A 27444-nucleotide genomic window follows, 5' to 3' on the forward strand; every position below is an offset into this window, starting at 1 on the left:
TAACCCAAGCACTTCTTTACTTCCCACATCATTTCTGTGTCCTTGTGTACAGTGTTCTCTGACTCCACAGTCAAGCATAAACCTGTGATGCTTTACTGTCATCGGGTCTGGGTATGAAACTCAAAATGCTATTTAAGTGCTCCAGTACAACAGCAGGGGCTGTCGCCTCCCTGCAGGTGGACATAAAATCTGCATTAGCGAAATCTAAGATTGTGTATCAGAACAATTTGTTATTAAATCCCTTACCTCTAAAGAGTAAAAAGGCAGTACTTTTTAGTGTATAGATTTATATGTGTTTTATATTCCTTTTTCTGAAAAACATCTCTCATGGCCTAATACATTACATAAAAATGCTGATTTCTATAGCATACTGTATGTCAGGATGTAATTGGCATTCCTGGAAATAAATATGCCCTGTGTACCTGAAAGCATGACGTTTCTGTGTTGGCCAGCGCTCCTGAAAGAACTGTGACACGTTTTTGTAGAAGTTAATGTGTCAGAATAGAAGCTTTTTTAAAGATTATATGAGAATACTTTATTCTATAAATAACTGGAGAAGTTCAATCAGATAAGAGAGTTTGGGACAGTTTTTCTCAATTTATATTCAGTTCTGTTATGAACTCTGCATATTAAAATAAATTTTATTTTAGAGTTCAACATACTGTGTAAACTTTCCTCTTTGGTAATTTTATTCAAAAGGTAGGTTGAATCCTACCAAATTTGAAACTGTAGACTGTTAAGTTCGTGTAACATATATTGAGGAACAAGTAAACTCAGCTGGAACAACTTAAAACCCTAGCACAGGGGTTATTGTTGAAAAGTCTGAGTGGTCATGATAATGTCAGAAATTTAGCAACTTGTACGCTTATGCTCAGTATGTACAAAGTAAGAATTCTAGGGTGACAGTATTATTTTTCCATTATGATTTTTGCCTTTTCAGTGCCTACCTACACTTGTAACAGTTCTGAATCTTCAGATTTGTATTAGAAAAATTAGTTTCAATTTTTAATGAATTTAGTGTCTGTGAAGGAGGTTAGTGTGAAATCCTTTGGGTCCCCTCAGGTAGCAGTAGGACCTTCACTTCCTGCCATCCGAGCAAAGCTCAGTGGTAGAAAGAGGGAGAAGCACGAATTCACTCCGTGAACTTGACCGAGCGCTGGCTCCGTGCAGACAGAGCGCTGGGGTATGCTGAGGGGAGGTGTTAGAGGAGACATTGGTCATTGATTTAAAACATTCCTGTTGATCCCCATTAATTACGTGTTTAGGGAAGTCATTCTTTGCATTAAAGTAACACCGAGGGTCACTCTAAATTTTAGATCGATATGCCAATTGCTTTTTTTTAATTGAAGTACTGTCAGCTACTGTGTATCAATTTCTAGTGTACAGCACAGTGTCCCAGTCATGCATATACACACATATGTTCATTTTCACACTTTTTTGTTAAAGGTTATTACAAGATATTGAATACAGTTCCCTGTACTATATAGAAGAAACTTTTTAAAATCTATTTTTATATATAGTGGCCAATTGTTTTTGAAGGATAGAAAGATGACAGTTCATTAAAATCAGGATGTATCTTCATAAAAGCAACAGAAGTCATAGATACTAGTCGACATTACTGAAATGAAGACATCTTCACCGATATGCAAGGAACATGTCGGTTTCCCCTCCCTAAAAAGTCATAAAATTAATGTACATCCATATTTACTAAATAATTAGCCTCTGTTTTGTAAACCGTAGAAATCAGACTCTCAGATGGTTATATCAGAACAAGAATGCTTCTGAGTTCTTTTCATCTGTATTTTGATCTAGGATGGTACAGTGCGCTGTGAAAGGCTTCCTTTAGTTCACTATTTGTGAACTCAACATATGTTAATAGAACGGAATGGTTTTTCACGTGTCTAAAAAAAAGGTTGAGGGAAGGTCTTGTTAGAGGAGGAAGAGTGTCCTGGGCAGTGCATCCTGTACTGGGAAGTAGAGGCTTGGCGTGGGAGCTGCGTCTGGAAGAGTTCACGGGATGGACGAAGCAGGACCACGAGGTCCACGCAGGAAGGACGTGGCAGAGGCATGGAAGTTGGTGGCTTCTTTAGGAAAGAGGTGTTAGTTTGGTCTCTGTCCCTGGAAACAGAGCCGGATGAGTAGGTTGGTGCCAGATTGTGAGGGGCTGTCACTGCCACGGCTAAGACTGGAGGTGCTTTGTCTTTGTTCTTGTGTTTTGGGAGGGAATCGGAAACCTTTAGATTTTTAAATGTAACACAGGTCTGTTATACTTTGAAGAGACCGTGAGGAGTGACAGCATGGATCACGTCAAGGTTTGGAGGCCAGGAAGGCTAGTGAGGAAACTACTGTCATAAGAAAATAATGGTTTTTACACCTTTTCGTATCTTCCAGATGTTTACAGTGGCGCATTTTGCCTTTGCGGTCATGACAATTTTTAAGTTAATTTTAAGTTTTTATGGTTGATTTTTAACTGTAGAATTCAAGTGAGCAGGTGGGGAGGCTGTGTGATCTCCTGTTCAGTCCTTGTGTTCTGAGTCAGACCCAGGTTCTCACCCCAGATTCTTGATTTGTCAGTTACTCAATCCACACATCTCTGCTGCCCAGTTTCTTCGTGTCTAAAATGAGAATAATAGTAGAATCTAAAGCAATAGGTGGTTGGGAGGATTGAATGGAAGCTCTTAAGCCCAGCCTTCAGGATGTAATCGACAAATCCAAACACCCCACCTGCCCTCCAAGGCCAGATCTCTTCCTGCCCCTCCCTCAAGCCTCCCTGTCTCTCCTTTCATCCACATCAGCCCCAGTGGCTCCATTCAGTTTGTAGACATTGCAGCCCCTTTCTGACCTCAGGGCCTTTGCATGCACCCTGCCTTGTAGAACATACTTTCGCAGGGGTCCAAGCGTAACCTACTGAATCATTCGTACTTCAAAACCTTGTGAATGTCACCGCCCAAGAAAGGTGGCCTTGATCACCCTCTCCACAGTGACCCCTGCCCAATCAGATGCTTCCTCACACATTTTAATGTTTGTCTCCTTCACCATTTTTTAAAAATCATGGTCAGTAATTTGCTTATTTTGCTTTTATGTATTTACTGTCTCTCTCTCTTTTCTCTCACGTATGGTCGATGAGGACAGAAAGATTTACAACATCAGTGTCTATTGAATAAATGTTCATAGCAGTAACAGTAGTGGTAAGTGGTTTTTTTTTTATCATCAGGGAAAGTTGGTAAGGTCCTGAGATGATTTGGAGCAGAAGTGGTGGGCAAATTAAGGCCACATAGTAAATATTTTAAGCTTTGTGGGCCAAATAGTCTCTGTTACAACTACTCAACCCTGCCGTTGTAATGCAGAAGCCGCTACGGCCAATACGGAAGTGAATGAGCGTGGCTCTGTTCCAGAGAAACTCTTTTTACAGAAACAAATGGCTAGCCTGTGGGCTGCAGCTTGCTGACCAAGTTGCTGTTCTAGGGCATCACTCATCTCTGAGATGTGCACATCTGTTCCTCTGTTCAGTATGTTACTCATTCAGGTACTCAACAGAGAATTTCTGAGGACCTAGTGTGGGCCAGGTGCTGGTCTGTGTGTTCAGGATGCACAGACTGAATATGCAGCCCGTGACTTTGTAGGGGAGAGAAATAAGTCAGTCATGACACTGAGAAGAGAGAATACATGATTAGAGATGTGCAGAAGGCACGAGAGGAGGCCCCCCAGCTCAGCACAGGCAGACCAGGGCTCTGGAAAGATATTCAAAATGGGGTGAGTTGAGCTGAGTTTTGCAGGATAAATAGGAGTTTGCCAGGGTGAGAAGGGGTAAAAGTAGCAGATATACCCTCAGAGAGAGAGGCCATCAGCTTGGGTGATTCAACCCTTACAGGGACCGTTGCTCAGCAGGGCGCCCTGGAGGATGTTTTACAGGATCGGAGGTGCTGGTGGACAATTAGTTTTTGGACACATGCAGAGTTTGAGGTTCCTTGGGGACATTCAGGTAGAAATTTCCAAAGGGAGAGATGTCTGAGCCAAGGAGAAATGTGGGAGTTGTTCCCCCCAGATGTGAGTTGAAGCCGTGTGAATGGACCAGCAGGTTCAGGGATGGAGGGGGCGGGCAGAGTAAGGAAGAGGTCAAGAAAAAGCTTTGCACCCACATTTAAGGAGTAACTGGCGAATGAACCCTGCAAGAGGCAGAACACTACAGGGTGGGTGGGTGGGGGCCCCGGGAAAATGTAGCGTTTGAGTCTAAGGAAGAGGGAGCTTCCATGGCAGAAAATGGTCAGAACAGACTCAGAGAAGAAAGGACGAGGCAAAATGCAAAGAGGCTGTTGGGACTGGAAATTAGGAAGCAGTTGGTGACCTAGTTTTGAATGAGCAGTTTTAGTAAAATGTGGGGGTGGAAGTCACATATTAGTAGGTTGGGAAGTGAATGAAAAGTGAGGAAGTGGAAGCAATGAGAATAGACTGCTGTTTCTAAAAATGCGCTGATGGGGAAAAGCGCCCTGGGTGCTGGCTCCTGGGGAAGCGGGGCTGCGTTTTGTTTTGCTTTGCTTTCCAGAGTGTGTGGGAGAAGTTGGAACTGGTTTGAAATGTGCGAGGGCGGGAGTGGCCTGTGCAGAGAAGCCTGCGGGTGCGGTGGTCGGAACTGTTGGAACAAGATGCCCAGGAGCGGGGCAGACAGTGAGCTCAACATCCCATGTGGAGGGCACACCTTGGAACAGAGGTGGAGTGTTGCTTCTTCTGAGACGGAGGAGGAGAGGAACAGATGAAACGCAGTGGGCAAAGTGTTGATTCTGATGTTTGTTGGCATCACCTAAGTGCCGTGTCACTGTTGTCATCATGGTTTTAGTTAATTTCATGAAAACTGTAACATCTACCAAGAAAGACTCAAATCAGATATGAGAACATCCCTATTGAACAAACCGATGGATCCCTGAGATGGCGAAAGAGAACAGGCCCAAACCCCCGTTCCCATGGAGTCTGAGTGACCCTGGATGACCTTGGGACTTATCCTGGAGGCTGCAGAGGAAACATTCAGTTTGTTCTGGTGTTTGTATCAGTGTATCTCTCACTGTTACCCATTTCTACCGAGTGTTGAAGTGGATGTTGACAGTGACTGTGCTCTTATTGCGCATTCAGCCAGCAAAGCCATCCCATCTTTGTCTTACTTTCATGGCAGCTGAGCACGCCTAATAATGCCCTGCAGAAATGTATTAAAAATGCAAGCTTCCTCAGCCCAGACCCGGAGCGTCAGTTTCCAGTGACTCGGGGGTGGATCACAGGCAGGCCAACTATCCTGTGTATCTGGATAAACTCTGTTAGTATATTTAATAAACACTGAGCACCTACTATGTGTCAAGTTGTTTTAGGTCCTGGGGAGACAGTCATGAAGAAGACAGAAGAGATCCCACAGGCAGTTATGACTGAATGCTGTGATAGCGAAGTCTTCTGGGCTCAGGGGGACACAGGAGGGGGACCTGACCGCGAGTTGGGGTCCAGTAAAGTTGCTCAGGTGAAGTATGGTATGCAAGAGCAAAGGGTTTTTGAGGTGTGGGATGGGGGAGGAGGAAGTGGTGGTAATGGAAGAGAAGGTATGCCAGGCAGAAGCAATGGCACGTGTGAAGACTGGTATCACAGGAAGGATGAGAAAAAAGACAGGAGGTTGTGAAGACACGGCAAGCTGTGTTACGGAACTGGCCTTCCATCCTAAGAGCAAGATGGCGCCATTACAGGGCATTAAGCAAGGGATTGATACGATCATATTTCATTAAAAAATATCAGATTGAAGTTTGGAGAATGGATGGAGGGACAGGAGTGGGGTGGGGTAACAAGGAGGGAGACAGCAATCCCTTAGGAGGCTGACACAATCCATAAATGATGGCCGACATGGTGGTGGGAGAGATGGGGAGAAGCAGATGGGTTTTAGGAGGTGGATTTGACCAACCGCAGATGCTGTGAGTCAAGTTGACATCAGAATAGATGGGAAGGGAAAACCTTTTAAGAATAAAACGCGGAGTAAAGGCAGCCCTAACAAGTCTACAGGCAAAAATCTACTGCTGATTCTGATGGGACTCAGCTGAAGGGCACGGACCTTGTGATTAGCTGGTTCATCTGTTTGCTTTTTAAGTTGATGGTAAAGATGAGGATGAATCATCTAGATTTTGTTGTTCTGCTATTTTGACCTTGGTTGATGTGGAATCTCAAGACTTCTGTCTGATTTATCCTTGTATGTGAGCACCCAGCACAAAGCTTGTCTTTCTGGATTTCCTACACTATGGAAAGGGGCTGTGTCCTTATCTGTATACATTCTTGTCCTTCCTTAATTCAGAAGCACATAAAATCGGGACTTCAAAGCACAGGTTCAGAAGTTGGAGAGCGTTGGGTGGTTTGGGTGGGTGAAGGCTCCAGCTGGAGTGAGCAGTGCAGTCGTGCCGCAGGTGCTGACTGGACACCCACTGTGTCCTGGGCTTCCGATTTCAAGACGCCTTTTCCTGGGACTTTCAGTCTGTCAGCTTCTGTTTGTCTTCTCCACTAGCTGTGGTTCTTCTGAAACTTCCCTCCACCCTTCTCCTGGGATGGATCGACATGTCCCACCTCTTTGGTTTCCTTGTTTGTTTGGCTGGAGTACATTGTCGGTAATTTCCTAAGAGAGAGTTCGAGGAAGGCAAATATTCAGAGGTTTTGCCTTTCTGAAACTGCCTTTAGTCTGCATTCACTCGATTAAATATAATTTTATAGGTTGAAAGTGATTCTCTTTCAAAACATGCAGACTTGCTCAAAAGAAACCTGGCACCAATCTGAGACGTAGTTTTTTTTGGACGGGGGTGGAAGACCTGCTTTTGTTTCTCTCTGGAAGCTTTAGAATCTCTCATCCTTAGTGTTTTCAAATTTTCCAGGTGTGTGTTTCGTCGTGTGTGTGTGTATGCATGCATTGTGTGTCAGAGAGAGAGAGAAGGAAAGACGGAGGAGGGACTAGGGATGAGAAGAATGAGAGCCAGAGCAAGTGGGTGGGACACAGAGATCGAGACAGACACTTGGAGGTGGGGGACGGGGTAATTGGTTTATCTTGCGAAGCACTGGTTAAACGCTCAGTCCCAAGACTCGTGTCTCCTTCAGCTGTGGGCAGTCATCTCACGTTCTTTACTTAATAGTTTCTACTTCTCTGTCGTCTCTTTCTTCCTAGAATTTCTGTTGCTTGGTTTTTGGACCCCATCAAAGCAATGACTTGTGTTTAGTTTTTCTTACATGTTTTCTCTCACCTCATGCTTTTGCCTTCATTTCAAACAGTCTCACTGGACTGTATGTCCAAGCACTTCTGTTGAACTGTTGTTTCGTGTTTTTAATTTCTATGGATGCCTTCTGGGTTTCTGACTGCTTCTTTCCATAACAGTTTGCTATTTATTGTTGCAATATCTTCCCAAATTTCTAAGTATCATTAGGTTTTTTTTTTTAAAAAGCTATCTTTTGTTTTCTGAATTTTCTCTCTATTCTCAGGGGCCGGTTTTCTCTGTTCTGCTTAATTTTTGGTTGTTTATGGGATGCTGCAAGCTTTGCTCCAGTTCTGTGATCTTTCACTCTTGTTGAGCTGGATGAACTTGAAGTCCCTTTGCTCAAATTGTTTACAAGTCTGTTTCCTCTGCCCTGGGGCTCGGCCCGGGTGGGGAGGTGGGAGGTACACACCTGGGTGCCGGGCACCGTGGGAGCGGTGGGGGTTGCAGCGCATCTCCCTCGTTCCCTCTTCCCTCGGTGCTGTTGGGCCTCCTTCCAGGGGATGCGCCGCTGCGGCCCTGGCTGCGGGGCAGGGAGGTCGGCAGGCGCTTCCTCACTGCAGCGCTGCTGCCGTCTGCTGCAGAAGGCGCTTCTGCTCTGCCCTCCAGTGCGGGGCCGCCGTCCCTGCCCCACAGATTGTTGAAATACTTGGCTCAGTGAGTACCTGTCTCTTTTTGTCTCTCTTGTTCTAGGTTGAAATATGTAAAGTGCTTAATAGAAAGAGGTCAGTAGGTGTTAGCTGCCATTGTTCATTGTACCTCTTTACAATCAGATCACTCTCATTTTAAGGCATCTTTGGTAAGAAAGGATGAAAAAAAAAAACCCTATGTTCTGTCCACCACCTTGAGCTGGCAGTCTCCCTTTCTACTTAAATCTCGTCCCTGCAGTTTCTTGTCACTGCTCAGTATCGTAAAATGATTCTGTTCCCCGGTGTTGTGGAGGGATCCCGAGAACTGTGCTCTTAAATGCACTCCATGGAAAGGACATGCTGTGTCATCATAATTTTCTGAGTTTTTTCCTTAGCCAACAGAGCCAAGTGCTTTGATTTTTTTCCTCTATTTTGCAAGGCTAAAGCCAGTTATCAGAAAACAGACGATTCAAGTGCGTTTGTGCATAAAAATATTGTTCCCTTCGATTAGCTTCGAGCCTCTAATGTCCCTGAGAATCACTAGTGTAAATAGGATCCAAGGGCTTTCTCCATCCACACGCACAACACAGCGGTTGAGAAGCAACCATAGATTTAGAGTCAGTTAAAAATAATGGACTAACTCTTCTAATTCTGTGAGATGTGCTCGTACAAGGTCACCTGTATTTGACATCTCTTTTTAAAGAGCTTCTGTTTATAAGCAGATCTGTCCAGCAGAAGTACGACATTTGCAGTATTTACGTTACTTGTCCTTTCTGTTAATTTCTTCTTTCACGCCTGTTCCTGACCCCTCTCCTTCCTATTTCCTTTTCTTACACGAAGGCTTCGATTCATTTGTCCACCGACCAGCTATGTACACAGAGGTCAAATCGCCCTAGTGGGCATTTTATTCTAAGACAGTGGGAGATATGTCACTGGGTATTTATGATTCTCTGGATTAAATACAGTCACTTTAGGTGACATAAGATTTTAGATTTGTTTACAGAAACACAGATGCAGATACTCACGTCAGAGTTATACTCTGAGAAGCCCCAAACAGTCTCCGTCTTTCAGATTATGATAAAGTAAAACACAAGATTTGGACCTCAGTAAAAGACACATCACCTCAATGGGTATCTTTGGTTTTGCAGATTATTCCGTGCTCGTCTAGCACAGTGTTCTGGTTTCGTCTTTAGACCAACCTCTCTGCAGCTAACTCCAAAAACGTTAAGCAAACCAGAGCAGAGCAGCTCTCCCGAGTTTCCTTTCAGGCCCGGATATTAAATACTGCCAGTGAGCCAGCAAGCTCAGTGCAGTTTCTCTTCTGCTCAGCGTTCCCGATGGTGGACAGACACACCTGTGACGAGGTTCGCAGGAGCCCAGCTCTAAGCCCCCACGACCTGTCACAGCTGCTCCTGGTCTTCATTTGGTGCCTCTCCGCGGTTTGCTTTGTTGCTCGCAGGGAGCGAGCCCTCCTACCACCAGCCGGTGTCCAGCCGCTGTCGGAGAGCCTCTCACAGGGCCCTTCTGCCTGCGGCTTACTTGCCTTCTTTTTTTTTACTTTCAAAAATTGACGTGTAGTCAGTTTACAATGTTGTGTCAGTTTCTGGTGTACAGCATCATGTTTCAGTCCTGCATGTACACACATAGATTCATTTCCATATTCTTTTTATTATAGATTACTACAAGATTTTGAATATAGTTTACTGTGCCCTACAGTAGAAACTTGCTTTATACATAGTAGTTAGTGTCTGCAAGTCTCAAATTCCCAATTTAGCCCTTCCCACCTCCTTTCCGCCTTGGTAACCATAAATTTGTTTTCTAAGTCTGTGAGTCAGTTTCTGTTTTATAAATAAGTTCATTTGTGTATTTTTTAGATTCCATGTACAAGTGATATCATATGGTATTTTTCTTTCTCTTTCTGGCTTACTTCACTTAGTATGACGATCTCTAGGTCTATCCATGTTGCAGCAAATGACATTGTTTTATTCTTTTCATGGCTGAGTAGTACTCCACACACACACACCCCCACCACAGCTACTTTATCCAGTCATCTGTTGGTGGACATTTAGGTTGCTTACATGTCTTGACTTTTGTGAACAGTGCTGTTGTGAACACTGGGGAAATGCAAATCAGAACTACAGTGAGGTATCACCCTAACACAAGTCAGAATAGCCATCACTAAAAAGTACACAAATGATAAATGCTGGAGAGGGTGCGGAGAAAAGGGAGCCCTCCTACACTGTTGGTGGGGATGTAGTTTGGTGCAACCATTATGGAAAACAGTATAGAAATTCCTCAAAAAACTAAAAATAGACTTTTCTTGTGATCCAGCAATCCCATCTCTGGTCATATATCCAGAGGGAACTCTAATTCAAAGAGATACATGCACCTCAGCGTTCTTTTAGAACTGAGAAAGATTTTCCTCAGGTCCCTACAGATTGTTTTCAAGTGTACCTGACTTCAGTGGGGCATGGCTTAACCATGGTGGTTCCCTTGGAAATTTTCAGGTAGGTAGGCCTTTTATTGTTCCTACAACAAAGGGGATTTCTCTTTACTCACCCTCCCTCTTCCCCACCCCCCACTCCCCAGGTAATCAATCAGCTAGATCTGCTGATCTGACTTGAATACATCCTGCTCTGCTGGGTCCCTGCTCTCAGCCTCCTGACTTCTCTCCTTACTGCCTCCCCTCCCCGCTGATTTCCTGCCTCCAGCCCAGACCTGCTCCAGCCCAGCCTCCGCACAGCAGATCAGTCCCTGTTCTCCCTCCTTGAACGATCTTTATGACTCTGCATTGCTGTCGGGAGAAGGACCAAAGATGAAATGTCAACCATTTCTTCCAGCCTAACTCTCCCCGCCCAGATCAGGCTGTCCTGCCTTCCTCCAGCAGCTTCTTCCCTGAACCGCCCTCTTCCTGCTCTGTCTTGATCCCGACTCGCTCCGTGTGTCCTTTATGACCCAGCTCAAGTTTACCTCTTCTCAGAGCCCATTCCTTGTTCAGCCCTGGCTGGGCTCAGGCCCCCTCCTGCCACACATTTTATTGTGATTTTCTGTGTGTGCGTCTGCTGCTGGTATCAGGCCTCCCTGATTTTTCTTTTGCAAGAATTAGCATGACATCCGTTGTCTGCTCAATGGGTGTTTCTTGAACTCGGCTGAACTGAGTGGAGCCAGAGGATCTACAGTTCTCATCTCTCTTCCTTCTTCTGCTTCTTCATTTTCACTCTCCTCGAGGCAGTTTTCGCTCTCTGACCCTGCGGGCTGGCCTCGGTGGCTGCGCCTGCACCCCACGCGCCTCCCTTTGCGCCATCTGCCTTCTGGACTGAGGAGGGCTGGTCTTGTCATCCATCTCCTGCCGAATTTCCTGTATCTTCTATCTTGCCTCTTTATTTTTCTTCCCGGGAGCTAGATAACTAGCTAGCTAGCCCTAATACTCTCTCTCTCTCTCTTTTAAATAACAGCTTTATTGTGATATAATTCATATACCCCACAATTCACCCATTTACAGCATAAATTCAGTGGTTTTAAGCCTCTTCAAAGAGTTGTGTATCCAACAGCACAGTCAATTTTAGGACATTTTCCTGACTCCAGAAAGAAAGTACCCATTATCAGACCCTCCTCATTTTCTCTGAACTCCAGCCTCTGGCAACCACGAATCTACTCTCTGTCTCTCTAGATTTGCCTTTGCCGGCCACTTCATGTAATGGAATCATCACATACGTGTCTTCTGTGTCTGACTTCCCTCACTTGCCTTCACGTCTTCACGGCTCCCCCACGCTGTAGCCCGGGCCAGTTCTCCAGCCCGGCGTTGGCCCGCTCTGGCTGTCAGAGCAGCACACCACTGGCTGGGTGGCTGCACAACAGGAATCTATCTGCTCACTGTTTCAGGAGCTAGAAGTCTGAGACCCCAGTGCCAGCAGGGTTGGTTTCTAATGAAGCCTCTCTCCTTAGTTTGCAGACAGTCCCCTTCTCACTGTGTCCTCTCTGTGCATGTGGAGAGACAGAGAGAGCTCCCTGGTGTCTCTTCCTCTTCTTACAAGGACACCAGTCCTATCAGATTAGGGCCCCACTCTTATGACCTCATCTAATCCTGGCGGGGGTAGGGTGTAGCTAAGTGGTAGAGTGCATGCCTAGCATGCACAGGGTCCTGGGTTCAATCCCCAGCACCTCCATCAAAAAAATAAATAAGTAAGTAAACCTAATTACCTCCCTCTGCCATAAAAAAAAATTAACCCTAATGACCTCCTTAAAGATCTGTCTTTAAATACAGTCATATTGGGGGTTAAGGCTTCAACATATACAGTTCAATCCATAACAATCCCTTTTTATTACTAATAATATTCCATTATATGGATATATCACAGTTTATTTATAAAAGTATCAGTTGATGGACATTTAAGTAGTTTTAACCACTTTTTGGCTGTTATTAATAATGCCACCATAAATATTTATATACAAGTTTTAAAAATAGGTATTTCTTTTTATTTTTCTTAGATGTACACCCAAGAGTAGGATTGCTGGGTCATATAGAGAATTCCGTATTTAACCTTTTGAGGAACTGCCAGACTGTTTTCCAAAGTAGTTGTCCCATTTTACATTCTGAATATCAGTGTCTGAGACTTCTAATTTCTCCACAGCCTCTCCAACACACTGTTATTATCACTTTTTAATTATAAACATCTTCTTGATTTGAAATATCATCTCATCATGGTTTTGATTTGCATTTCCCTAATGACTTGTGATGTTGAGCGTGTGCTTATGAACTTATTGGATAATTCATGTTTTTATTGGCAGTTTGTATGTCTCCTTTGGAGATTTGTCTATTCAGATCCTTTGCCCATTTTTAAATTGGGTTGTCTTTTTATTGTAAAGTTTCAGGCGTCCTTTATACGTTTGCAATATGAGTCCTTTATCACTTGTATGATTTGCACTATTTCTCCCCATTCTGTTAATGTCTTTTCACTTTCTTGATTGAGTCCTTTGAAATAATAAAGTTTTGAATTTTGATAATGTTCGGTTTTTCTAGTTTTCTTCTTTTGCTTATGCCTTGCTGTCATATCTAAGAGTCTTTGCCTAACTCAGGTTCATGAAGATGTATGCCTACATTTTCTTCTAAGCGTTTCACAGTTTTATCACCTAAATTTGATTCTCTCATCCGTTTGAGTTAAGTTTTGTGTATGGTGTGAGTTAGGGGTTCAGCTGCATCCTTTTGTTTGTGACTCTTCTATTATCCCAGCCCAGGAGCTTCTCTTTTAAATGTTAATGACTTGGTTTTGCTGAGATGTTGAAATTAGCCTCAGTTATTAGAGAATTTGCCCTGCCCTCTGGTTGGAGCTTGCTTCATATTGTTACTCTAGACATGTCTGTCACATTTTCATCACACTTCACATTCAGGGGCTTTTCCGCCTATACCTGGATTCTCAGCTATTCTGTAAGTGTTCAAGTTGCTAAGCCTGAGAGGCAAAAATGTAGGGTAATCAGCCATCTTGGTTTGCTTGGTGCTAGGGATTTCCCAAGATGTGAGACTTTCAGAGCTAAAACTGGGGCAATCTCTGTGTAAAGCTGAGGCATCACTGTCCTGGCAGAGAGAATGCCCACTGAACTGAGCCTTGACCTCAAATCCAGAGTCAAATGTTAGCCGAGCTGCGGTCGTCTGAAAGCTGGGGGCTCAAGGGCTCATTTCCAAGGTGGCTATCGTGTAGCTAATAAGCTGGTGTGGCAGGAGGCCTCAGTTTCCCCCGTGCGGTCTCTGTACAAGGCTGCCTGAGTGTTACCACGTGGTGGGTGGCTTTCCCCAGAGCGAGTGATCCCGGAGATCAAGGGGGAAGCGGGAGTGCCTTTCACAATATAGCTGAAAACGTTTTACGCCTTCAGCGTTCTCCCAGTCACACGTTAGCCCTGACTCGGGGCGGGAGGGAACCGCGCAAGGGCGTTACCGAACGCCCGGCGGCGAAGGTCGCCGCTGGGGGAGGGCGTCTGGGAGGCTGGCTGCTGCCGCCGGCTCTCTGGCCTCTGATGGTCTATGCCTCTCCCACATGCAGGAAACACCTCCACCAGCGGTCCGCCACGTCTCATCCTTCGTAGCGTCAGTTCAGTATCCAGAATGCCATCGTACGAGTCAGGCCCAGGAGTGAAGGAAGCTACTTAGGTGTGATGAGGTACAGCGTCTTGAAGACAGTTCCTCTTGAGCCAAAAACCTGTTTTCTCCCCGCTTTGGTGGCGAGATGCTTTTTGCACTTGCAACAACAGTGACATTAATGATAACAGTGGTAGCACTGTCCCTTCTTAGGTGTTTGCTACATACCAGGCGATAGGATACGCCTTTTAGATGCAGTTCCTTGTCTCTCATTATAATGGGCAGATAGTTTTGTCCTCATTTTTAATGAGGAAACTGGTTCCGAGAGCTTGAGTCTGGCCTGAGGTTATACACTTGATGTTACCGTCAAACCCAGATCTTTAGTACCATCCTGAAATGTGCCACTTGCCCTGCTTTGTTTAATTATGCCCTTCTTTTTTCTCCTGTGAGATGGTTGCAGCTTTAATGTGAAACAGTTTTGCTTACTGGTTCCCCGTGTGAAAGAAACTTGTTAAAAGAGCTGCCATTTATTCTTCTTCCTGAGTAAGATGAGAGAGGCATTGCTCCTCAGCCATCTGACAAAGCAAACCACCTCTCTACAAAACGTGAAGGAAGGCGCTGGTTTTAAGAGCAACTCGGAAGAACTGTAGTAAAATTTTAAACCATAGTTTGATTGAAATCATGTATTGCTCTGTGCACGTAAATAGCCAGAAAAGAAAAAAACACTTCAGACATAAAATAAGGAAAACATGGGCCTTGAATAAAAACTCCGAGTCATCCTCCTTGCTGATTTTGCCTTTCTTAGGTCCTTTTTTCCCACAGTGCTAGGTCTCACCTCTGTTCTGGCCCTGATCTCCCCTTCTCCTAGGCTGTGGGTCTTTATGAGCAAGGACCTGTGCTCCCATAGGTTGTCAGCCCCACCTGGGGACCACCACGCCTTTGTTTCTGAATTTCCCTCAGGGCCTTGTAAAGAGCCTTGCCTGTGGCGGTGTCTGTGGATGCATCCTGAATTGGTTTGATACACATTTACATTCAAAGTCTTTATTTTACTGCCTGAGATGTTGAGAATGTTGGACAATTATGAATGGACCTTTATCAATATAATATTGAACCATAAAGCACTATAATCTGATTCTAGTTGATTGAGCTATTTCTAGCATCACAGTCATATTTAAAGGAGAATCAATACAAAAGGGAAAAAAGATAAGAACAAATACAACTTTTCATGTCTCATTGAAATGTGAAGATTTGCATTCTTCAAAGGATTTATCTTTCAAAAGAAAAATGGTGTTTCTTTGAAAGAGCAACACATCTTTTAAGCATTCAATAGCAGCAAAATCTCTTTTGTTGTTCAAACAGGAATTTGTATCTTTTTTTTTTTTTGGCAAAATCTTGACAGACTATAAAGACTTGATGAAAACAAAAGAAATGAGCCCACTTAAGCTCCTTTGCATAGGATTTGGATATCTGATCCTAGAGGATTTTTTAAATGTTTGTTAATTTTTGAAGTTATTTGAATTAAGTTCCCCATTATGGTTATATTCGTTTGGAAGGGCCTTTGATCTGCTATCCAGAACATTTCTCCCATCTGCCAGTTAGAAAGGGTTTTTGTGGAAGACTCACAGTGACAGACCAAGTTCTCTGTCACAGGCCCTTTGAAAGTGAAGGTATGGATAGAGACTGGAAAAATCACCATTGTCCTAGCTTACTGTAATCCTGTTACTGGACTGAAGACAAGAATTATTTTTTCTTTTTTTAAAAAAATTCTGTTTTAATATAGCAGCTTTATTGCTATATAATTCAGATACTCTAGAATTCACCCTTTGAAAGGATACAGTTCAGTGGTTTTCAGTCTATTCACAGAAATAGTGCCACCATCACCACCACCAATTTTAGAACCTTTCCATGACCCCCAAAAGAAAGAAACTCTGTGCCCATTATCAGACCCTCCTCATTTTCCCCGAACTCCAGCCCCTGGCAACCACTGATCTACTCTCTGTCTCTATAGATTTGCCTATTCTGGATGTTTCATATAATTGAATCGTACAACGTGTGGCCTTTTGTGTCTGGCTTCTTTCACTTGCCTTAGTGTTTTCCAGCTTCACCCGTATTGTAGCCTGTACCAGCACTTCAGTCTTTTTATGGCTGAAAAATAAGACTGGGCACTGGCCTTCCACACTGTGTTCATACGTTCATCAACTGATGCACAAATGCATTGTTTCTACTTTTTTGTCTCTCACGAATAATGCTCACTTCTCTCTCTCCATCTTTCCTCCCTGCACCCTGGCTTTTTTTTCCTTTTTTTTTTTTTTTTTTGGTCTTTCCTGGGGATTCTCTCTGCTCTGCTTATATTCCCCTCCCCATGGCAATGGCTGCTTCACGGGGTTTAAGGACCCTGGGCTTCAGTAGCATCTGGATTGACCCCTTCGCTGTCCACAGAGATGCCATGGGCGTTTCCCTCCCTCATCCTGAGGACCAGGACTTTTGCTGCGACAGCAGCGTAGGCAGCAGCGGCAACAGAGGCATTCAGGGTCCTGCCGAGCCGTCTGCCCTTTGGAGTGCAGCCCTCAGCACTTCACCTACTGGCTTTGTGGGGGGGTTTTGGGTTTTTTTTTTTCTGTCTTTTTCTTTCTCCCTAATGACTGCATTTTCATGAGTGACCACCTGGTGGGCCTGTATATCGGACAAAGTAGTCTGTCCCCTGAGCCAAGCACAAGTCATATCTCCATTTTAAGGTGTACACGTAGGTCCAGGCTAAGGTACATGACCAAGGCCCCTCGAAAGGCCCCCCATCCCCATATTCCTGTTCCTAAAAACCAGTTGATTTTTTTTTTAATTGAAGTACAGTCAGTTACAATGTGTCAATTTCTGGTGTACAACACAGTGTCCCAGTCATACATATACATATGTATATTTGTTTTCATATCCTTTTTCATTAAAGGTTGTTACAAGATATTAGACATAGTTCCTTATGCTATGCAGAAGAAATTTGGTGTTTTAATCTGTTTTTATATATAGTGGCTAACATTTGCAAATCTTGAACTCCCAAATTTATCACTTTCCACCCCCTTCCCCCTGGTAACATAAGATTGTTTACTGTGTCTGTGAGTCTGTTTCTGTTTTATAGATGAAGTTCGTTAGTGTCTTCTCTTTTTATCTTTTTAAGATTCCACATAACAGTGATATCATATGGTACTTTTCTTTTTCTTTCTAGCTTACTTCATTTAGAATGACACTATTTAGATCCAACCATGTTGCAGCAAATGGCATTATTTTATACTTTTTTATGGCCGAGTAGTATTCCATTGTATATATATACTACAACTTCTTTATGTGTGTACATCTTTATTACATGTACATCTTAGAATGGAGATATGACTTGTGCTTGGCTCAAGGGACAGATTACTTTGTCATATGGTGATTCTACTTTCAGTTTTTTAAGGAATCTCCCTACTGTTTTCCATAGTGGTTGCACCAAATTACTACACCTTTCTTTATGACCATATAATGAGGCTAATTGTCAGGACTGGTCTTGTCTGCCTGCTGTCTCTCCTCCTCTTTGAATTCTCTGAGGCACCTGGCCTGCAGTGAGGGCCCTTTCTCATAAAGATGTATTTGTGAATGTGCTGAATTGGGCCCTGAAAGAGTAACTGTGGTCTGTTTATGATAGAGCTGGATTAGTATTCACCATCTGTGTATTCTCTATCTTGCTATCAACTGAGATTTTTTGTTTGTTTGTTTGGGTTCACTTTAGCAGACTTAAAGAAAGCTTCCAGTTCAAATGTCACAAAATCCAACCTACCAAAATCTGGACTTCGTCCTCCTGGTTACTCGCGTCTCCCTGCAGCCAAGCTGGCGGCCTTTGGCTTCGTCCGGAGCTCCAGCGTGTCCTCCGTGTCCAGCACACAGTCTGTGGACAGCGCCCAGCCTGAGCCCAGCCGGTTGGCCAACCGTAAGTGGGGCAAGTGGGGCAAGTGGGGCAGAGGGGCTGGTGACACTGCTGTTCCCTGGAGGGTGCCCCTGGCCAGATAGGCCAGACCAGCAGATGGCGAATCAGCATGCGGGTGCAACAGGATTGCATTTTCTTTGTGTGTAAACTAGTATTTTGGGTTGATTACTTTAATCTACCATTGTTGGGACTTTAAAAACAATCTACTGAAGAAAAAAAGCCTACTTGGCCTTACCATTTTCTCGTTTATGGGGAGTTAATGTGCCAGAAAAAGACTTTTAAATTCTAGAAAAAGACTTAACTCTAGAAAATGACTTATCCAGGGACTGAGTCCAGGAGCCTGTTGCTTCATGCATTCTGGGTAAGAAGCCAAAGAAAGGTCCAAAAAAGTGTGACTATGATACGCTGTCATTAGACATATTAGGCATTAAGTATTAGTGGAAAAATCATTTTAATCACTGGTGATTACTCGTAATGCCTTCGTATTGGCAGAGCACTTGACTGCATTTCTAAGAGTTAACTAAGCGACGTTAAAACTAGGAAAGCACAGCTGAGCTGCTTCAAGTCTGTGCCCAGGAAGGTCCCCAGGAGCTGAGATGATGGCACCCCGGGCCTGGTTCCTGAGACAGATGTTGTGGGCTTATCTTAAAGTGTGAATTAATCACCTCAGAGCAAGTCACAGCAGCCACTGAAGACCCCAGGGCGGCCCCATTCTCCTGAGCCTCTGCAGCCCAAACCCCATCTCAGCCTCATCAACTTCAAAGTCATGGTCATTGGTTCTGAAGCCTTGACACCTCAGATGCTGGGATGGTAAGAATTTGCCAGAGGGCCAGGAAAATCTTAGAGGTTTTCGTGTGAAGAGCTGTTTTGAAGGGATTATAGTTGAATCAAGTTAGAACAAGAGATGGAGACGGTGAGAGAAGGGGAGAGGGAAGGGAAGAAGGAAGAGAGTTTGAGGATGGGATTGATTTCGTATTATGTTTTGCATTTCCTTTCTCCAGGCTGTGTTTTCTCTGTCCTCCATTGGGTTTTACAGAGCTGGTGGGTGGAACATTTGTACCTCAACAGTTCTAAATTTTGGTCTACCTGGTTGTTCCTAAAAGTAATGCATGACATTTTCCTTTGTCTTGATGTGTTTGTAAGCATTTCTGAGAGGTTCTTTGATCGCTTGTTTTCCCAGAGGTGCTGTGTCTCAAGCCTACTTTCACATGGGAATCATTTTAGGAAAACCACTATAATTAGCGATTACATCATGGCACAGTACATGTCTCAGAATCTTCTCGTGACTATAATACAGAACTATTTGCAAATGTGTTACCCTTATTTTTAGACATGTGTGTGCATATTAACAGTCTGAAGATTTTTAAGTGATCATTTTTAGTAGTGAAATTCCCAGGGGCATGGTTCTGTTTTAGAGGGAGCATGAATGATGAAAATTCTCATATGGTATGTATCTTTCCAAAGAAGGAGTTAAGATACCGATTTCTTAAAAAGAGAATTAACCTCAAGGTGAACTGAGCCGTGTCCCTATGGCAGCAGCTTTTGACAGAGGAGAGCTGACAGATCTGGACGGAATAATTCCAGGTGTGCTTGGGGCATTTCTTCTCACATGTGCTTCAGAGGGTTCTCCACAGGGACCCCCGAGCACCCACGGAGTCAAGAGCTCTTACGTGCCAGAGAAAATAACTCCTAGTTTAAAGACTTCGTATGAAAAACAATGTTTACTCTATTCAGAACTGTTTCCTGTTTCTGAAAACCAGCATGTCAGAGTCGATTTTTAATTATTTGCCACCTCACTATATATAAAATCTGTACTTACTGGTAAATCACAGAAGAACTTCGCACATCCATGTCTCAATACCATTAACCATCTTGCTTACGCTTGTTATTGCATTTAATGTTGAGAAAACCTTTGTTCCTGTTCTTTAGTGGAGACATGATGCTTTGATGATAAGGATTAAGTAAAATATGAAGTTTAGAAGGGCTGAAGGGCCTTAGAGCAGATCCTGGGAGCAAACTTTGCTGGTTTAGCTCATGGAAACAGCCAACATGGTACCAGAATCGGTTCCTTTTTTGTTTCTTGTCTTGTCTCTCTTTAGAGACAACTTCAAGCCTAGTGTCACTCAGGACTCCTTTCAGGAATACCGCTGTGATAAGGGGTCGCACCGTGGTAAGTGGGCGCCTCCAAGTCTGAAACATGGTTATAATAAGGAACTGTTTGCAAATGTGCAACTCATGGTTTTAGTTCCTCACATGCCTATAAACAGTCTGACCGTGTCCATGTGGCTGTGAATGCTGTATCGGGCACACTTTTAAGTGACTTGTCACACACACCTGCTAGTGTTTCCTGGGCTACCCTGGCTTGGCTGTGACTCTTCCTGGGCTGTTCTCCTGGGACCTGAGGGGCCAGCAATGATGACTGTGGAGAAGGGAGGCCTGGGAGCCCCCTGAGTGTGGGTCTCAGCTGTTCCTTGTGGAATCTGCCCTCCACCCTGGGCTCAGGCTCATGCAACCCCGTGGGCAGGGGCTTCCCCAGGCAAGTGCCCTGGTGTGTCTTTTGACTTTTTCTACGAGGTTTTGGCCAATGGAACTGACACAGGGAAATGAATTGTCATTTTAGCATCGAGTCCACTTCTTCATTTCACTGCTGAGCAAAACTGAGATCAGATCGACTTGTTCTCCGTCCTGGGATGGTCTTCTTCCTTTGTTTAGTTCTTAAAGCTGTCGTATGGGGTAAAGACTCACCCGTGACTGACTGACTGACTGACTGACTGACTGATTTATTTATTTATTTATTCACTTACTTACTTACTTACTTATTATTTTACACTTTGATTTTATTTTCTTTCATTTGGAGTGCATAGTATAAGTGATCTTTATTTTTTTTTATAACCAGTATACTGAAAATTAGATTTCCATCTCCACTGTTTGAGGAATTAAGTGAAGCTCTCATTTTATTTATACATTTCCCAGGATGGAAAGTGGGTTAGTATGGCCAGGTGTGCACAATGATCGGCTAGACCAAAACTACAGGCTAAAAAACTGTTTTCTGCAGTGGGCTCTGTGCAGCCCCACACGTGTGTATGCCCTTCAGTATAAATCCTTGTATGTTCTTGTCCTTTTAGGCACAAGATACGTCTGGTTTTCTTTATAGGCTGTTTCACCCATGACTTAAAGTCTTACTTTTCTACTAGTGAAGCAAATCTAAAAGCCGAGTTGCCTTGAGGGGCCCCTCAGGCCAAACCCCCCTCTCCCCACCACACCTCTTCCCAGGTGTGTGACAGTTCCAGGTGACAGGAGCTTCTTGTCCTGGGAAGAAGCCGGCTATTGGCCGGGCAGCTCTCACAGTGAGGCAGTGCTCTGCATGGGTCCAGGCTGCCTCCCTGTAATTTCCTGCTGATGGCCCAGTTCTTCCGGATTAACGCACAAACTTTGTCCTCGCTGTGCCTCTGGAGACAGCCCTGGGCACCTCCCATCACTCCTGGACCAGTTCAGCACATGCAGATGATGAGGCTGGCCCATTTAGAATCTCAAATAAAACTTCAAATTACAGTTCTCTCCAGGTATTGCAATAACCTATAATGAAAAAGAATATATATATGTATAACTGAATCACTTTTGGCTGTACACCAGAAACTAACACAACATTGTAAATCAACTATACTTCATTAAAAAAAAAAACCAACTTCAAATTATACTAGGTAGCCACTTCCAGCTTTTTTAAGATAGAAAGTGAGCATGAGAAAAGTAATTCTTTAACTTAAAACTCAAATTTAAACTTAAAATCATAGTGTTTGAGCAGGTCTGACCCAGTGTATAGCTCATTTTTTAGTAGTTTTCAGAGAAGGATGAAAAAACCTCTAACATGCTTTAGGCAATAGAAACTTTGAGAAAAACAATTACTGTGGAATTTAGCGTTGGTCTCATACTATAGCCTGAAGTCTACCTGGTTGTCAGATTTCTCAGCAGTTAGGTTTGTGGACTTGATTTTCCCAGTGGGTGAGAAGGTGTAATTTAGAGTTAAAACCTTGGGCGAGTGGGGGTGCGGGGCCGGGGGAATAGGAAGACTTAAGGTTTCATGAATTAATCATTAATGAAAATAGATCATATCACCCAAGGATAGAATAATTTATGTGGAGGTTCATTTCTCACTGTGGATATGAACTCACTCATCGCTCCTGACCTCCTGGAGTGCAAGGAACTGAAAATATCTGTTAGGGAAGAGCATGAAGAAGGCGGCATTTGCAGCTGTCCTTTCTAATTTCTCCTCCCCGTCTTCTCAGATCCCCTCATGTTTTCTCTGCGGGATGAGCTGAGACCAGAAGGCATGGGACAGAAGATTTGAAAAGAGAAATAAAAAAGAAATCTGCAGGGTTTCCTTCTTGTTCCTTTTTCTGCTGCGGGGAAGTAGTCGAATGTTCTAGAAGGAGGAGCAGCGCTGGGGATGTGGACAGAGAAACTGACACTTGTGTGAATAATCACGGCGCGAGGCTAGCTGTGCCCGCAGCCTCAAAGACGACCCAGAGTGGGACGGAAGCACATGCGTGGAGGTGGAGGGTTCATTTCTGATGTGGGTGGTCGGGAGTTTCTCAGAAGGGTGGTGAGCTGGGCAGTATTTTGGGAGGCAGAGATGGGCTCTATCTGGGTGGTCTTTTGGGAGGCACGGTTGATACATCCAGAAGCCTTCCTGAACTCAGTGGTTGTCGTTTCCAGCAGCCTGCCAGGCCATCACGGCCGGGTCCGGTGTCTGAGCCGCCCAGGCTCAGTCCTCAGAGCGCTCTGTTCCAGTCCTTTGGTCTCCCCTTGGTCATCCTGTCCACAGGTTCAGCTCTTGGCGCTTTGGACATGATTCCATATCCACATCTCCAGCCCCCACGGCCCTCTGGAACCGCTCACCTATGTGTCTGGTGACCTGCCACGTATCTCCAGCTGCATGGCTCAGATCACCTCAAACGAAACATTTCCCCCAAAACGAATCTTTCATTGTCTTCCAAACGGATGCCTTCTCTGGAAGTTGCTCTGTCATTTAATGATGTCTGTGATCTCCTGGCCACGGAGGCTGGGATTTTAGAATCAGCAGTACCTCTTACCTTTTTTCCCCTTCCTTTGTATTCAGTGATCAGCTCGAATTGATTCTCCCTGGCAGTTACTCCAACCTCTATCTTCTCTCCTCATCATCTGCTTACATCAGTGTCACCTAAACTCTTCCCTGTACGTCTTCGCTCTCTGATCCACAGGGTACGGGGTCCTAGGTCGTCTCCCTCCCAAGCCCGGTTTGACGCTCCATGGCGCCCCCTGCGCTCTCTTCAGCTGTTTGCTGGGAGTCCCGGGTCCTAGGTGACCTGCTCAGCCCCCTCCTCACCTTTCCCTCATGCCGGCCCCTGACGTATACCCTCAGCGAGACCACCAGAGGTGTTCACATTCTTCTCAGAGGGCTTCGTGCTTTCCTGCCTTTGGGTTTTGGTTTAAACCATTCATTTCTAGAATGCTCTCCTCTCCCCACAGATCTCTCTGTAGATTCGGTCATTTTCAGGTGAGATTCAGATACCACTTCCTCTGAAAAGCCTCCTTCCTTCCTTCCTTCTTTCCTTCCTTCCTTCCTTTCTTTTTTGGTGGGGAGGTAATTAGGTTTGTTTATTTATTTAATGGAGTTTAACGGAGGCACTGGGGATTGATCCCAGGACCTTGCGCAGGCTAAGCACACGCCACCGCCGAGCTGTGTCCTCCCCCCTCAGAGGCCTTCTTCCACCTGTGAGCCTGACGTGCCCCTTTCTCCCAGGAGCTCCTACGGCCCCTTGCTGTGTCGCTTCTGTGGTTTGCCACGTACGGCCGCCTCGCAGTTACCGTGTTCCCGTGTCCTGCCGCCCCCGTGGGCTGTAAGCTCTCTGAGGGAGGGGGTTGTAGCTCTTAATAATTTTAGCACGCCTCACAGCAGCAGAATTCCAGGAGAAATGCTCTCCCAGCCTCCCGGTGGAAGTCCTTTCTCCCATGTCAGCGTCTGCAGCGAGAGAGGCTGCCAGGGGGGCCGGGCGCCTGCAGGGCGTTCCGTAGCCGGAGCGCGCCTTCACTGCATCACGGCCGTCACGGGTCGCAACAGCAGGTGAGGTCCGTCACTGTGGTCTTCACGCTTTTCAGAATTAGCTCAGTTATCTCTAAAATGCTGCTTCCGTTGACTGTGTGCCCCTAGAGGTAATTTATATATCTCGAAGGGTAGAAAAGATAATAGGTCATTTGTAGTAGAAATATATTCAGAGGAAAATCGTCATGCAGGCTGTCCTGATAGTCTCACAGATGTCAAGTGGCCTTTGTCACTCCCTGCACAGAGATGGCCGTTTTAAAGGAGTTGGGCTGCAGCCCTGCTATTGAGGCTTTTCATGAGAGACCTTCAAAGTGTCCAAAATTAGGCATCTCAACTTAGAGAGATTGGATATTCTCATTAAGTTCTAGCATTTTAGTTCTCATTTTGATGCATAAAATAAGTAAGTAGATGTTCTTCATTGAATAGAATTTGGGTTCTGGAGACAATGATCTGAAGTGGAAAAATCCTTTTTTGGAAGGTTAATCAGTGACAGTGAGGGTTAATATGAAAGCTTTCTGCAATGTTAACTTCAGCATTTACGCTTATGAATACCATAAAATACATTTCTGTACGTAGCACGTTTCATTTTCTATATCTGACGTGCATTCTAAGTAAGATCAGAGTCGACGTGAAGCATTATTAATAACTCCTACTGAAACAGCCGTTCACCTGTCTCAGGTTCCATTGGCAAAGAGGGAGTCATTTTTTATTCATGGAAAAAGGAGCTGAAAGGGACTAGTGAGGTCAAGTTTCAGAGAAGCTATTGCCTGTTTGAGATTAAGCCTTATTGATATCCTTGCACATTCCTTTTCAGAACGCTGGGACATTGATCACGTCTGCCCAGAGATGAGAATAGAGTGTAAAAGTGTTTTGTTTTTAAGAAAGCTGACCATTTATGGCTGAAAGTTTAAGATAAGTGGAAATTGAGGGGGATAATATGTTTAATTATAGGAAAAATAATGTGTCGTTGAACTGCCTCATTTCAGTGCTGGGGCTGCTGTGGCCAGGATGCCTTGTGAAGTTAAACCCAGGGGGCAGGTGGGAGTGTTCAAGGACATCCCTGCAGGGAGCTGCTAGTGTTGCTGTGGGTGGAGACGGCACGGCGTTGGGTGGGCAGCGGCTGGGGGGAGGGACCTGAAGGATGGAGCATCTTACCCTCCTGACCGGGGGATGAGGGCAGACCCCACACCCCTCAAGTCTTCTCCTGGGTGTCTCAGTACCGCTGCATTTTATCTTCAGAACTGATTATTCCACACTGGTTTTAAGTAATGACAGTGTTCTGTACTTGCTGTAAAATAATCCAGAAAAGGAAAAAAAAATGGGAGGGGGCAGCATAGATGAGAAAAAATAAGCAAATTTTTGATCATCCTTGAAGCTGGGTGATGGAACTCTGAGGGCTCACACACTATGTACTTGACTTTTTTTGGTATGTTTGAAAAGTCCATAAAAGAAGGTTGGCGTTCCATCTTCTCTCTGCGTTGGCTTTCATTTCGAGGACTGTGGTCTTGGGAGGCACACGGCTGGGTCTGCATCTCGCCTCCGCCGCTCGTGGGCTCAGTGAAATGGAATTGGTATATGCGAACAGGGCCTTGCATAATAATAATAATAATAATAATAATAATAATAATAATAATAATAAGTTATTTCTGTGGCTGGTCCCATGCATTTGTCGTGTGCATAAAGTTCTCTGTTGAGAAGATGTAAAATTTCAGTTGGAAAAATGCCACGATGGATTAACTGTGTCTGGCATGGGGTAAGAAAACTGGTAGTGATATCGTCTAAGTCAGAGATGACATTCATCCCATTTCAGAATTTTCATAATCGCTTCTCTCCTCCACGGTGGGTACCTTCCTGTGCGTTTAACTAAAACATGCCATGTATGAAACAGGAAGGCAGCAGGTCTAGAAGCTTCGATTTTCACAGGAGCCTATTACTTTTGGACTATAAGCTTGTGGTTGTTTGGCTGTTTATAAAACATAGGCAGGGAAGTCATGTTTTGATTTCTTTATCTGAAAGGGCTCTGTCATGCCCTTTGTGTGTTATCATTTAAGAGAATACATTCAGTTGGGCTCCCTTTAAATGAAACATATTTATGCAAGGTGACTAATACATAGCACATTAATCCGAGCTGATGGCTTTTAATACCTCTGCTCAAAATAGAAACTACGAGTTGGATCTGATTTTATTTCTGTGCCTCTCATGTCTGCAGGAAAAAATGGGAACATTTGATTTTGCAACAGGTAAAGGGCTTCACACAGCTTCTCATTTTGCCCGAGCCTAATTTCCATTGTGCAAGGATTTTACTTTGTCGAATATCCCAACCCGATTTGGGTGGGTGGGGAAGAGAGAACAGTGGTAACAAAAGCCAAAATAAGCTGCTGATTTTCTTGGGAAATTAGGAAGTCAGACACATGCCACTGATGGATTTAAATGTCTATTTCCCTGGAATCCGTAATTATGTCATTTAAAGTATTCTTTGTAAGGAAAAAAAATGGAATCACTTTCACTGAATCTTGCTGTTAGTTTCCCCAGTTATTCCCACACATTCAGTTCTTTCCTTTTGTCCCTTTCTTTGCTTTCTTTATACACATGCCATCAGAGCTTGGTTCTTCTGAGTGTTATTTGGCATTGCCTGTAAGTGAAAATGTTTTCTTTTTATCTATTCATTTTTATTGAAGTACAGTCAATTTACAATGTTGTGTTGGTCTCTAGTGGACAGCATGATAATATTTTCTTTATTGCTTAAGTGACGTCTAGTTTTTCCATCTTGAAACAAATATGTGAGCAAACCTGTTAGAAATCACATTGCCAATCAGCAGGTTTCTAGGTGCTGTATTCCAGCATGTTCTAGCTCATTCAAGATATGTAATGAAGAAAGGATACTTTGAACTATGAACTAAGATAAGAAATATGCCACACTTGCATGCATAAGATATAATAAAATCAGTATTTGGGTAATGGAATGATCTTTGGGAAAGTCAGTTAACTTCACTGGACTCAGATTTTTTTATTATTAAAATTGGAAGGGATGGAATTAAATAAATTGTCCACTTTTGGCACTCAAGAGCTGGAATCCTGTGACTGTATTCTGTAAGAGTATGAAATAATTTATGGTTTGTAAGTGGTGAATAATCAGAATTGTATTTGAGAAAAATTAATATGATAATGTAAGTGATTTAGTTTGGAGAAGAAAGAGGGTGAGAGAACTTAGTTCTGCCAAAATTAGGGATTCTTTTCTTCTTGGCTTGACCTTATTTTGTTATTTTTTTTCCTGTCACCTGATACGGAAATTTCAAGACACTAGCAGACAAAGAACAGCTCAGAGGTTTTGCTGCCCTGATTTTATTCTATAAAATGCAGGACTGTAGGATTCTTGGACCTCACCTTCTTGCCCCTGCCCTTTGCCTAGTGCTGGGCATCTTAGGTTATTGGTCCAGTATCAGAACAGAGACGGGGAGGTGCAT

At 44.0% G+C, this 27444-nt stretch overlaps 1 protein-coding gene across 2 annotated transcripts in view; it reads left to right on the forward strand.

The window, feature by feature from the left end:
- MTUS2 (microtubule associated scaffold protein 2) overlaps window positions 1-27444 on the forward strand; it is a 396161-nt gene that overhangs the window by 140656 nt on the left and 228061 nt on the right. The window contains exon 5 of one of the 2 annotated variants that reach the window (XM_072976062.1): window positions 17707-17904. In XM_072976062.1, coding sequence (XP_072832163.1) covers window positions 17707-17904 — 198 coding nt within the window. The remainder of the gene's footprint in view (window positions 1-17706; window positions 17905-27444) is intronic. The other variant, XM_072976063.1, reaches the window with a different exon arrangement.

Source organism: Vicugna pacos, chromosome 14 (genome assembly GCF_048564905.1).
Source record: "Vicugna pacos chromosome 14, VicPac4, whole genome shotgun sequence".
NCBI classification, from domain to species: Eukaryota; Metazoa; Chordata; class Mammalia; order Artiodactyla; family Camelidae; genus Vicugna; species Vicugna pacos.